The sequence below is a fragment of the Natator depressus genome, chromosome 9 (assembly GCF_965152275.1).
Source record: "Natator depressus isolate rNatDep1 chromosome 9, rNatDep2.hap1, whole genome shotgun sequence".
Lineage (NCBI taxonomy): Eukaryota > Metazoa > Chordata > Testudines > Cheloniidae > Natator > Natator depressus.
The window spans coordinates 44,245,203-44,258,851 of NC_134242.1; the positions used below are offsets into that span (position 1 = coordinate 44,245,203).

Sequence of the window (13,649 nt, forward strand, 5' to 3'; positions counted from 1 at the left end):
AGGAATATAACATCAAGAGACACTATGACACAAAATACAGGAAAAAGTATGATGCATAACAAACTGCAAAGATCATGTCTTTGAAAAAGGAAATTGGAAGTTTACAGCAAATGCTAAGAAAACAAGAAGAAAATGCAACAGAAGTGAAGGCAAGCTACTGTATTGTGTATTTACTGGGCACTAAATGTTGATCTTTTTCTGACAGGGAGTTCATAAAAAAGTGTCTGAATGTGGTTATGGAGGAAACGTGTACTAACAAAAGGAACCTTATTGAAGCAGTAAGTCTGTCTCGCCAGACTTTTACTTGAAGAATAGAAGATATCAGTGAAGATTTAAAAGAACAGCTCTGTGAAAAAATCCAAAATTATGAGATTTTTTCAATGGCTTTGGATGAAAGCAATGACATTACTGATGGTGCTAATTGTCAACAAGGCATTTCAAGACACTGAGGAGTTTGTGGCGCTCCAGACACTTCATGGGAAAACTACTGGTGAAGACTTGTTTTGGAGATTTGCCCATACTATTAGGGAACTCCGTCTGTCTTGAAATCAACTTGCCACAGTAACAATGAACAGCACTAAGAACATGGTAGGCCACAAGATTGGACTGGTGTACAAGGCTGGTGATTCGTTGAACGCTGAAAGGCCAATGGCCTTGCATTGTATTATTCACCAACATGCTCTGTGTGGAAAACTTCTAAACTTGGAAAATGTAACGACAACCATGGTGGCCACTGTAAACTCGATTAGAGCACCTGGGTTGAATCACTGCTCATTTCAAACATTCCTCAAGAAAACTAATTTAGAATACGAGGATGTGCTGTACTATAGTGAGGTATGCTGGCTTAATCGTGGAAATGTGCTCAAACTTTTCTTCGCCTTGAGGAATGAAATCAGTATTTTCATGAATGAGAAGTCTAAAAATGTATCTGAACTCTTAGATCCAGTGTAGTTGTGGGATTTGGCAACTCTAACAGATTTAACAAGCCATTTGAATGATCTCAATTTGAAATTGCAAGGTAAAAAAAAGGCTTGTTTCCCATTATACTCAGATGCAAAAGCCTTTCAAGCAAACCCAAAACTCTTGCGACAACACCCAGAGAGAGGAACACTATCTCACTTTCCTTCCTGTGAAAAACTCAGTCGGGATGAAAACATTAGCATTCCGGTTCCATAAGCCCAAATGGTAAAATTACTGGACCTCCTGGGTGAGAATTTTGAGGTCAGATTTTCTGAATTCAAGTCACACACAAGTAACGTTTGACTGTTTGAAAAATCCTTTTGTTGCTAAAGTGGATAATATCCCAGCCTCTCTGCAAATGGAGCTGATTGAACTGCAATTTAATGGACATGTTTCATAAAAAGAAACTAGTGGAGTTTTACTCACTGTTGCCCAATGATCAATTATAACAATAGTTCACTGCGAAGCCAGAGACCCACTCGAACACCTTAATCTCTAGTATGGCATCAGATGCTCGGTATCACAGTAAGACACCCGCATGTCAAAGTAATTTAACTTTGAATATAAAAGGGCAGGGTAGTCTTTCATTAATGCAAGTCCCAGCATAGCATCATCTAATTTTTGCAAAGCCTCAAATACTAAGAGTTACTCTCCTTGAAACTGAAAGTTAGAGACTTCAGCCACAATGGTGACTGAGTCCATCAAGGAAATACGGTGCCCACAAATTGGGCTGTTGTGATCTCCTTATGGTGCCCTTAATTCCCGCTACATCAGCCCACAACTCAGTTTCTGCAATATGTTACAAATGGAACACGGCACTCTGGCCTGGCTGGAAAATTAAACTGCCTTTCCGGGAAAAGTAACTGGGTTCAAATTAACTGACTGTAGCTGAAAGTCCAGGTCAATCTCTCCTCCTCCCACTCACCCAAACCTCGGATCAGAACATTTAAGCTTTGTCTACATTCAAAGCTGCACTAGTTTAATGTAAATCCATTTAAAACCCGACTTAGCTAAACCAGTGCAAACAAACATTCTTAAACTGACTTCAACTGACTCGGATTGCTTACAAATTAAGCTAAAAATCGATATAAGCCAGGTTTAAATAGATTTAGGAGACTGTCCACACAGGGGTTTGCACCAGTTTAACAAAGTAGACCAGACCTGACAAGTACATTCAAACTAAAGCTCTGCCTCAGGCATGCCTACTAGTGCACTTCCCCCTAGTCTCACGTCCAAGTTACTTATATAGTTGTCAACATCTTCCCCGCTCCTGGCAGCTCAGTTCTGTTGTTCTGCTCCAGCTCCTTAGCTTCCTCAGATCCCAGACAATTCTGTTCCTTCAGCTCTACTTCCACTCATCCCCTCCCCTCCCACTAGCAGCTCAGAGATGCTATGCCTGTTGTCGCTCAGCCCACTCCACGTCCTGTGACATTCACTTGCCCAGAGAACACTTCAACTTGTCTAGAGCTGCCAGGCAATAGGATTGTTCCCAAATTTAGCATTTTCCATTGTGCTGAATGAAAACCCATTCACCCTGCTGCTTCTTCTCTACTCTCCACTGTATTCTTCCATCCATCCAGCTTTCCTCCATCAATTTTACCTTCCCTGTCTGCCTCTTTCTCCCAAGTCTCTCTCCCCTATGCTGCTTCTCCAAGTTTCACTTCATTGGCCTCACCTGCCAAAATTATGATCATTTGTCTCCGCTTCTGCAAGATTCAGACCTCTAAACATTAGCAACAGCCTTCTCTTCCCAGCTATGGTTTGCCACCCAATTATATCGTGTGAGCCTATGCACTGTCTGTCAGCACTGTCTTGTTTCTTTACTTAGGCCTAGTCTACACCTAAAACCTAGGTCAATCTAGCTACTTCACTCAGTGGTGTGAAAAATATACACCCCTCAGAGATGTAGCAAAGCTGCCATAAACCCTAGTACAGATAGCACTAGGTCGACAGAAGAATTCTCCCAATTTCTATGCATTATTTGCTTCCTTATCATCAGTACTCACTGTAACTCTAATGTAACGCTGGTTCGTCTGCTCAGCTAATAGAGCTCAATACCTGCAGTCTTCCATAGGGTACAGTACATGGAGAGTTTTATGTTCCATAAGATTCCATGACACACAGTTCCTACCTGACTGTTCTGCTGCTTTGTGACGTTTATTTGGATGGGTGACTGAAATCTCCTCATAGTCTGGGTCCTTCTCCTCAATCACTCTCTTGATTCCAGACATGGTAGTTTGACTGCTTCACTGAGAGGAGAAAAAAAGAAATCCATATGTTATTCCCCACATTGACAATCGAACTGACTTCAGGCCTCTAAAGCCACATGATTTAATAGGGGAAGTCTGCCCTCCAACTGGTAAGAGAGGAAAGCCTATGTTTTGAATGGCTGTTTCCCTTATTGCTCCTAGCTGTGATTTATCAAACTGCTTAAAACTCTACATCGTTCCTGTTCTGATTTTGTTACACACTACTATACAATCCAAGAGTGCAGCTCCACATCCAGGTTTGTTTCTCTCTACAAACACAGGCAGTGGTACCTTTTTAAAGTAAATTTTTCACTGAGATGGCAGGCCAGAAAGCAGACGTTATCTATCTTGCCACTGAACAGTTACATCAATGCAAGATATCTCATCCCTCACCTGGAGGGAACATCTTTACAGGAGCTCACTTTCCATACCTTTTTTTTTTCTTGGCCCCTTTGCCAAGACTTCTAACAAAGAAGTCAGTTGTCATGGACTTGCAATAGGCACATCTGCCCAGTCAGAAGTAATCAGAGACCACCAACTTTTCTCCCACAAACTAGTGAGGGATGTTCGCTACCAACTGAAGTGAAGGCACCAAATCCTGTTTCTAATCCTCTGAATCATCCAATCTCTTATTACTGGAGTGTCTGTGCTTCTTCAGTGTTTAGAGAACATCCAAATTTGTCTGGATTAACTGATTAATACCCAATTCTAATAAAGCTAGGATTCTCAACAGCATGTCAGTTGTCATCCCCTTTCTTTCTCACCTAATTATTATACAGTAATTTGTTCAATGCAAATTGATTCATTCTTTGGTATCAACAAACTGGGCAAGTATAATTGTGAATCTGCTGAGGTCCAAATAAGCAATAAAGATTTTTAAAAAAGCAACACCAGTAGAAAAAGCTAGGAAAGTTATACAGGTATGAGGTAGGGTGTGAATTTAAGCCACTGTAGATATACCAGTATAAGGCTCTGATTTGATACTTTTATTCCAGAATGAGAGTGCCTTTTTCCAGTTTCAGTTATGTTGCTTTGGATGGGGTTTAAACTAAGCCCAAAAAAGTCATTCTTATTCCAGAATAAGAGAGTTCACAAGGTGAGTTATACTTGTATAACTAGAAAAGTTCCCCATGTAGACAAGCCATTAGAGATCTGAAATTACGTAAGGATTTGCTTTAACATAAAACTCTGCATTTTTCATTTCAATAATCTACAGTAAAAAATGATATGACAGCATGTATGCTTGTGTCAACTGTAACTAGGTTTAAAATGAGTGCCCTTTCACAATCAGGTACAGTCGAGAAACATGGCTGATCTTAGCTGCATAGTTCGGCTGCATGCTACATAAACATTTTGCATGTGCTTTTATTTTTTACCTTTGAGATATCAGCAACGTAAAGTCTGGTTTCCCCTGCCTTTGCTAGGGAACGTGTGGGAGGTGTCCAATGTGGATTTTAAACTCTCTGCCCTTTTCCAAGGAGTGGAGTGTTGAATCTCGAACAGATGTCCCCTTTATTGCCGAAGTTAAACGGACATTAACAAAGCCGTTTTAAAGAGTCAGAATAAAAGTTACTTTCTTTCAATTACTCAGCTTTCAACTGTGATTTGTGTTACCACTAGTCTTCCAGGTGCCTTTAGACTTTGCGGGGTAGACAAGACCTGAATTTGAAATGAGAAAGGGAAAAAAAATTCTTAGATGATCTTTATGTGGAGAGAAAGAGGGAGGGCCCCACGAGGTTACCCGTACCCCTGGATCTGGGGAGAACATGGCTGCTTGCAAACAGGGCATGACCCTCCCCCGCCACTCACGTCGCCCGTTGAGGAGGCAAATGTGCCACCTCTGTGTCTCCTGGCTGCGGGGGGGGCAGCAGCGCGCCCTGGGCATGGGGTGCCCATGGGCTCGCACATCCCCCCAGCTGCACGTACCGCAACCCCCCTGCCCGTTCGGCGCCCGACCCAGCCCCAGGGGGAGCTAGCCCTGTCCCAGGCCGCAGCCCCAGGGCGAGGGGGGGGGTGAGAGCCGGGGCGCCCCCTGGTGCAGGGCAGCGGCCCGGGGGCGATTGCCCCTGCAGAGCCTACACCGGCGGCAGGGCTCCGGGCAGGCCCCGCCTGCTGCCCCCGAGCCATGCGGCCGCCCCCGCATTGTCCCCTCGCCGTGCTACCCCAGCCCCGCGCCGCAGCCTCGCCGCCTACCGGCCTCCGCTGCTCGCCCCGCCCGGCCGCCGGCCCCGAGCGCTCAGCGCGGCCCCCGGCCGCCCTGTGCAGCAGCCGCCGCAGCGAGCGCCGCCATCGGCCCCGCGCCCTGCTCGGCCCCGGCTGCCAGTCACTGCGAGGGGCGGGAGCCGCGCAGGCGGACGGCGGCGAAGGGGCGGGGCGGGGCGGGGCGAGCCGCCCGGCGGCCGCCGCGGGGCGCCAATGGGAGCCGTGGCGCCTAGGTCGGGTGTAGCGGAGCCGCTGCCAGCCCCACCTCGCCTGCGGCTCACGGTAGATCGAGGCCGGCCCCAGCTCTCCCGTGACCCGCTGGGGCCTGGGCCGAAGCCAGGTGTTCTCCAGCCGGGCCGCTGCTCCTGGGTTGCCCAGCTGGAGACCCCCGGAACGGGTCAGGAAAAGCCCCCAGACACACACCGACTGCCGTGGCCAGTGTAGAGTTTGAGCCGCAGTCTCTTTGTTAGAATAGGAAGGGCCCTGCAAGGGGTAACGCGGCTCTGCACAGCGCCTGGGTGGCAAAGCGCCCTTGTCACACAGGAGACTGATTTTAAGGGAACTATTAAAGTTTCTCTCTCTAAGGAATAAACATCTTGCTCCATGAGTCAAGGAGCCATTGGCAGCCTGGCTTATCCCTTTTTAATTCTACCTCGTTCACTCTGGTTGACCTACTAGTACAAAACAACCAAGGGACACAATGATCGCGTGAAATGCTCCTTTAAAAATAATGGCTCCACTCTCGCATACAGTTTTTTTCCTCTAAAAGCTATCAATACTGCCATTGTGGGAGAGCAAGAGGAACTCTGCTGGAACAGGCTGGAGGGGTTAGGAGACTTGGGGATTTGATGTTTGTCTGAAAGGCAGAGTGGGAACTAGTAAATATTTTGCTCAGAAAAGAGACCTTTGACTTATATGCAGGGCTGCCAGCTGCCAGACATCTGATTTTGACCTGCTGCATGTCTAATCCTGCTTTGTATTGTTGGGCTCACACTAGAGTCAATGGTGAGCAGTGACAATTGTAGTAGCAGCCATAAACCCCCCCATATAGGCTGCAGCATGGCTGGACCAGAAGGCAAATCAAAGTAATTCATTATTTTTTGAGGCCTGATTCCTGATTTGTTGATGTTTAAGGGCTGGCAATTCTGAAACTGACACAAATATAAACTGAGGGCTGGTCTACTCTAAACAGTGAGGTCAACCTAACTATGTTGCTCAGGGGTGTGAAAAATTCACATCCCTAAGAGATGTAGTTAAGCTGACCTAAACCCCAGTGTAGACAGGGCTAAACTGATGGAAGAATTATTCCATCAACATAACTACAGCTTCTGGGGGGATGGATTTACTGCAGCGAAGAACCCTTCTGTCACCATAGTATGTGTCTGCACAGCATCATAGCTGCAGCGCTGCAATTGTGCCGCTGTAGAGTTTCTAGCATATACGGACCCTGACCCTCCCAAATGTGCCCAATACTCCTCTGAGGGATGTCTATGCAAGTATGTCAGCCACTCAGACTATGTCCACACTAGAAATGCTGCAGCTGCAGTGCTTGCTGTAGTAAATTCACCTAAGAGGCAGTAGAAGAATTCTTCCATTGACCTAGCGATGTCAACACGGGGCTTTGGTCAACTTAACTAGATGTTGAGTGCTGTGAAAAATTTCACACCCTGTTCAATGTAGTTAATCTGACCTAACTTTGTAGCGTAGACCAGCCCTTGGTTTCTGCAGCTCTGAGGTCTCACTCTGCCTCGTCTTGCCCTGCACTTTCCCCAGGTTTTGCTGCTGGCCTGTAACTCCACTGGTTGACAGACCTCCACAGCCTTCTCTCAAGGTTTTCCTGGCCTCACATGACTTTTGCTAAGTACCATTGCTCTCCACAGTCTATCTTTCACCCCCACAGTTAGTTGCATGTTTTAGTTTAATTCACATAAAAGTAACACTAACATGGCTGCTACTCTGAAATCTCTCCTGACATAGGTTACCTTCATACTAAGGCTTTGAGAGACACTGGGTCCAACTGCAAAAAGGGAACAGATAAAGAGAAGTCATTTTGAGAAGCTGGTTAAAAGAGTTTAGGACTGACAGCATGGAATATGTTTTCTCTAAAAGGATCAGCAGCATATACTGGAATCTTTGGAACTGATTTATTGGGAAGTAGGGGAGACAGATGATACATTTCAAATAAGGATAATAATTTATGTTCTCTTGTCAAGAGGGGGGTTGGTGGAGACACCAGGCAGCACAAAGGTTTTCACCATTCTGGAAAATGTATGTATCTATTCCAGACCTGATCAAATTAGATGAGGCTTGTATTTTTGCACTGCGAGTTCTTCCCAAAGAAAAACTGTACACCTTTCTGCTTTCTCCCATGCTGTCCCTCACCCATGGGAGGAGCTCCCTGTAAACATCTGCAAAGCTATCTCATTGTCCTTCCAGTCCCTCCTTAAACTGTCTTCTGACATGATGCATACAAAAACAGGACAGTGGTTAGGCATCCGCTGTGCTGTGTGACGACAGTTTTCCATTGCTGACCAGTATTGTCTCATTTTGTGGCACTTGTCTATTTGTTGTAACCACTTGTTGTCTCTTTAGGTCAGGAATAGTCTCTTTGTTGTGTGTTTATACTGCACTGTGGGGCCATGATCCACAATAGGGCCCATCGGTGCAATCACAATGCAAATGATAAGTATGGACAAATTTTAACATAACCAAAATGTGCCACTGATGTATCTAGTAGCCTCTTGCCAACATTAAGAATAAATATCTGTACTAAAGAAATGGTATTCACCTCATAATATGTCATGCTGTCTGGAGTGGTTCAAGATCATGAGTGCCAACCTGAGGGCAGACTGTCAAAAAGCAGGGCAGACACCCCACACTGGTGGTGTGTTCTATTATTAGATTTCACCAACCCAGTAACAAATGTTAACTCCTGGCATAGGTGCCGACTCTGTGGGTGCTCTGGGGCTGGAGCACCCATGGGAAAAAATTGGTGGGTGCTCTGCACCCACTGGCAGCTCCCCGCCCCACCCCAGCTCACCTCTGCCTCCACTCCGCCTCCTCCCCTGAGCGCGCTGCCACGTCCTGCTTCTCCCCTGGCTCCCAGTGCTTGCGCTGCAAAACAGCTGTTTTGCGGCAGCAAGTGCTGGGAGGGAGGGGGATGAGGGGCAATGCAGCATGCTCAGGGGAGGAGGCGGGGCTGGGGAAGGGATTTGGGGAGGGGTCCAATAGGGGCATGGAGGGAGCAGAGTTGGGGTGGGGACTTTGAGGAAGGGGTTGGAATGGGGGCAGGGCAGGGGTGGAGTCAGGGTGGGGGCGGGGGGGGGCACGAGCACCCACCGGTGCTGGGAAATGTTGGCGCCTGTAACTCCTGAATCACTGTAACAGCTTTACCATGGAGTCAGAGACGGTCCCCTTGAACACTGCAGTATATCTTGCCACCCAGGCAAGCTGGACATAATGATAAATGGTCACTTACTCCAAAAATCAGAAAATACTAGACCAGTCACTTTCCCCAGATCAACTTGTACCTGAGATCTCACACCAAAGACAATGCTGGTAGCCAATTCTATAGTAAACGATTTATTAACTAGGAAAAAGAAATGAGAGAGTTATTTATAGGTTAAAGCAAACAACATATAAACACAGATGAGTCACAGTCTTATGTTCCAAAAAGTGACAGAGATGTAGTAGTCTGTCCTCTGAATGTCTTTTAGGGCTAACCCAGGTTGATCCTCGAGAACTCTTCTTTTGTTTCTTTGCTCCAGCCCTTGTGAGAGTCCAAACAGCAAAGAGAGAACCATTTCTTCTGTGAGCATCTTTGTATGCCCTTCCCCCAGAGTTCAAACGGATGGAACGAGAGCTCCTGCCCATAACTTCTTCATGGGTGGATGGGGCAATCAACAAAGTTTTTGTCCTACAATTGCCCATTTAGTCTTAATAGTCCTTCTTGATGGGTGGGAGGGAGGGGGAGAACCACTCTTCCTGCCTAGGTTCACAAGCTCAGAGTAGGCATTTTTACAATTATAAAGCAAAACATTCATATTACCTTATAGCATGGGATACAGACATTACAAGTAAGATTAATGCATGCAGCAACTTACAAGCATTTTATAGAGACTACACACATTTTTACAAGTCTAACGCCTATCTTGAACAATATTAACACAGGTGAGCTTCTCTGGTTTCCAGCTATGAATTTGTCAGTGCTCAGCTAACACCTACAGCCTTGACAAGAACAGGCACCTCATTTACCAGCATCACAATATAAGTATCAAATTAAATACATTTAAATTTCCATTTTTGTTTTGGAATTTGGTTTGGTGTTTCTTTTTTAATCAGTGTTTGGAAAATAGAAAAAATACATATATAAAAAGATTCCTTTATAATTACAAAGGTAATTCAGGACCTATTATCCCAAATTAAAGGATAATTTTGCATAGTATTCAGACTTCATTGTTTTAATGCCTTTGTAGCATACATATTGTCCACCATTACTTGGGAAAGGCAGGTAAAGACTAGTAGTTCTGTAGCATAAATATCCTTCAAGACCAGAAAAAGGAAAGGAAAAATAATAAATAAGCATATTTGGTTTAAGTATCAGGGGGTAGCCATGTTAGTCTGTATCCACAAAAACAACAAGGAGTCCAGCGGCACCTTCAAGACTAACAGAGCTTATACCCTAATAAATCTGTTAGTCTTTAAGGTGCCACCAAACTCCTTGTCATATTTGGTTCAGGTATTTTACATATCAGTGTAATTTCAAAGCAACATTGTCAATTTTTTTTTTAAACAGGAAATAGTGAAAGAGCATCATTATTAAAAAAACATGATTATTTAAAAAAGTACATAACATAGGAAATAATGTATATACAGATCAAGGTGCAAGACAAAAATCCACTCAGGAAATGAAAATAAAATCTTGTTATTTCACACACTGTAATTTGCACAAAAAGTAGTACTCTTCGCTTGTTTGCAAAGACTTATTAGCAGTGAGTTGCAGCAAACTCATATTACAAAGATTTTTTTCCTTATAAAATATACTACACTTTGTTTACTGTTTATAGTACTTCACAATATACTAAGTGAGAACTTAAATTGTCAGAATAAATCAGCAAGATTAATTTTGCGATGTCCTCTTCTTTCTTTTTTCCTTCTTTCATTTAGAGCCAGATTCAGATACCAATAATCATGTCAAACAGTACCTTGTTCCACAAATAGTCCCATTGACTCTGGAATAAACTGTTACCCAACAGCATTAAAGGTATGAGAATTGGGCCCTTATTTTCTAATTTGCAAAGGGGATCAGCAAAGATTCTGCTGTATTATATGATATTTAGGGCCTGATCCTGCAAACCCTTTAATCTCTACTTAGCTTCAGTATCAATAGTCAGGCAAAAAATGTTTTTAGGTTCTGCCCCCCAGGCTCTGATCCCACAATCATTTCTGTGATTAGTTCCAGTGAAGTCAATCAAGGGCAATGGAACAACTCAAATGAACAAATGTTCCCAGAACAGGTTTTTTAGTTTATACCCTTTTCCTCAGTAATGTTATCAACATGTTTTAGTTTGGTTTTATTTTCTTTCTAGTCTCTGCTTAAAGGATAAAGGAGGGGGTAATACGGGGAGCTGTTGAAATGATTAACATTGTGAGCCTGCTGTTTTCAAGATTTAATGTGTTCTAAGAACAGTTCCCAGATACCTATAAATGTATTTATTTTCATCGCTTTGTAGTCAGCAGTCTGCTCTTTCATGTGAGATTACTTCTGCCAGTGCAGAGCTCACTCATTTTCTGAGTGTTTTAATTCATCTTTAGTGTCTGAGTAAGATTAATTTGGCTCTCACAAATGATGCTGGAAACACTCTGGCCCCATTGTGAAACACTGAGGCAGCAGATACACTGCTGGCATGGCAAACTTGATAGTTCCCATTACCAAACATTTATTTAAAAATGCTATATACCTGATGGGTAAAATACTTAGTCTCATATATCACTAGCGGGCCTGATTCAGCTCCACAGAAACAAATGGGAATACTTAAATTTTCTGATGTAAGTTTGAATCAGGCCCTTCATCTGCTCTTGGTTGAGAACAGCACCAGCATTTAAATTACTCCCATTGCAATATAAATGGTGTCTATTATCAATTCTGCAATTTGACTGTATTAGCTTTAGATATGTCTTGGACTATACTGAGTGTCAGGTCCCAAGCAGTGATGGAATAGTATCTCTGGAAGTACAAGCACTGTAAATCCACCTCTTGAAATATATTAAATAAGGGAGGGGAAGGTAATGATGGCTGCTTGGGTCTCAATGAAGTTCAGTAATTTATAAAAATTGTGTTTAGACAAACAGCTCTCGTGTTTTTATTTTTCATAGTTTTTCTACCTTCGTTCAACTTTAGTAATATAATCCACTTACTCCTTGATCCTGGAATCAGCAGTTCTTAAGGCAACATCTTCTATTTATGGATGCCCACACTGGAGATATCTTAGTCTGAATCAAACCTATAAGAAGTTTGCAATAAGGCGTTAAGGGGTTGGTCACAGATCTCCTCTTGCCCACTCAGACACAGGGAGTCAACTGCATTTGCACCCTGAACTCTGAGGGGATGGGGTCTGTGCTGCATTAACTGTTCTATGCTCCTTCCCTTTTAGCCCTGGCCTACACTAGGACTTTAGGTCGAATTTAGCAGCGTTAAATCGATGTAAACCTGCACCCGTCCACATGATGAAGCCCTTTATTTTGGCTTAAAGGGCTCTTAAAATCGATTTCCTTACTCCACCCCTGACAAGTGGATTAGCGCTTAAATCGGCCTTGCCGGGTTGAATTTGGGGTACTGTGGACACAATTCGACGGTATTGGCCTCCGGGAGCTATCCCAGAGTGCTCCATTGTGACCGCTCTGGACAGCACTCTCAACTCAGATGCACTGGCCAGGTAGACAGGAAAAGAACCGCGAACTTTTGAATCTCATTTCCTGTTTGGCCATCGTGGCAAGCTGCAGGTGACCATGCAGAGCTCATCAGCAGAAGTGACCATGCAGAGCTCCTCAGCAGAGGTGACCATGATGGAATCCCAGAATCGCAAAAGAGCTCCAGCATGGACTGAACGGGAGGTACGGGATCTGATCGCTGTATGGGGAGAGGAATCTGTGCTATCAGAACTCCGTTCCAGTTTTCGAAATGCCAAAACCTTTGTCAAAATCTCCCAGGGCATGAAGGACAGAGGCCATAACAGGGACCCGAAGCAGTGCCACGTGAAACTTAAGGAGCTGAGGCAAGCCTGCCAGAAAACCAGAGAGGCGAACGGCCGCTCCGGGTCAGAGCCCCAAACATGCCGCTTCTATGATGAGCTGCATGCCATTTTAGGGGGTTCAGCCACCACTACCCCAGCCGTGTTGTTTGACTCCTTCAATGGAGATGGAGGCAATACGGAAGCAGGTTTTGGGGACGAAGAAGATGATGATGATGATGAGGTTGTAGATAGCTCACAGCAAGCAAGCGCAGAAACCGGTTTTCCCGACAGCCAGGAACTGTTTCTCACCCTGGACCTGGAGCCAGTACCCCCCGAACCCACCCAAGGCTGCCTCCTGGACCCGGCAGGCGGAGAAGGGACCTCCGGTGAGTGTACCTTTTAAAATACTATACATGGTTTAAAAGCAAGCATGTGAAAGGATTAATTTGCCCTGGCATTCGCGGCTCTCCTGGATGTACTCCCAAAACCTTTGCAAAAGGTTTCTGGGGAGGGCAGCCTTATTGCGTCCTCCATGGTAGGATACTTTACCACTCCAGGCCAGTAACACGTACTCGGGAATCATTGTACAACAAAGCATTGCAGTGTATGTTTGCTGGAGTTCAAATAACATCCGTTCTTTATCTCTCTGTGTTATCCTCAGGAGAGTAAGATATCATTCATCTTGGACCTGGTTGAAATAGGGTGCTTTTCTTCAGGGGACACTCAGAGGAGCCCGTTCCTGCTGGGCTGTTTGCCTATGGCTGAACAGAAATGTTCCCCGCTGTTAGCCACGGGGAGGGGGGAGGGTTGAGGGGGTAGCCACGCGGTGGGGGGAGGCAAAATGCGACCTTGTAACAAAAGCACATGTGCTATGTATGTAATGTTAACAGCAAGGTTTACCCTGAAAAAGTGTAGCCACTGTTTTATAAAATGTGTCTTTTTAAATACCGCTGTCCCTTTTTTTTTCTCCACCAGCTGCATGTGTTTCAATGATCACAAGATCTTC

General features: G+C 44.7%; 1 protein-coding gene across 5 annotated transcripts in view; it reads right to left on the bottom strand.

The window, feature by feature from the left end:
- The window catches only part of YEATS2 (YEATS domain containing 2), a 76,144-nt gene extending 71,276 nt beyond the window's left edge, over positions 1-4,868 (bottom strand). For all 5 annotated transcript variants that reach the window (XM_074963993.1, XM_074963992.1, XM_074963994.1 and 2 more), the window contains exons 1-2: positions 4,586-4,868; positions 3,092-3,209 (exon numbers count right to left, since the gene is read on the bottom strand). In XM_074963993.1, the coding sequence (XP_074820094.1) occupies positions 3,092-3,148 (57 nt within the window). In that variant the 5' untranslated portion in view covers positions 3,149-3,209; positions 4,586-4,868. The remainder of the gene's footprint in view (positions 1-3,091; positions 3,210-4,585) is intronic.
- Between the last annotated feature and the right edge of the window lie 8,781 nt (positions 4,869-13,649).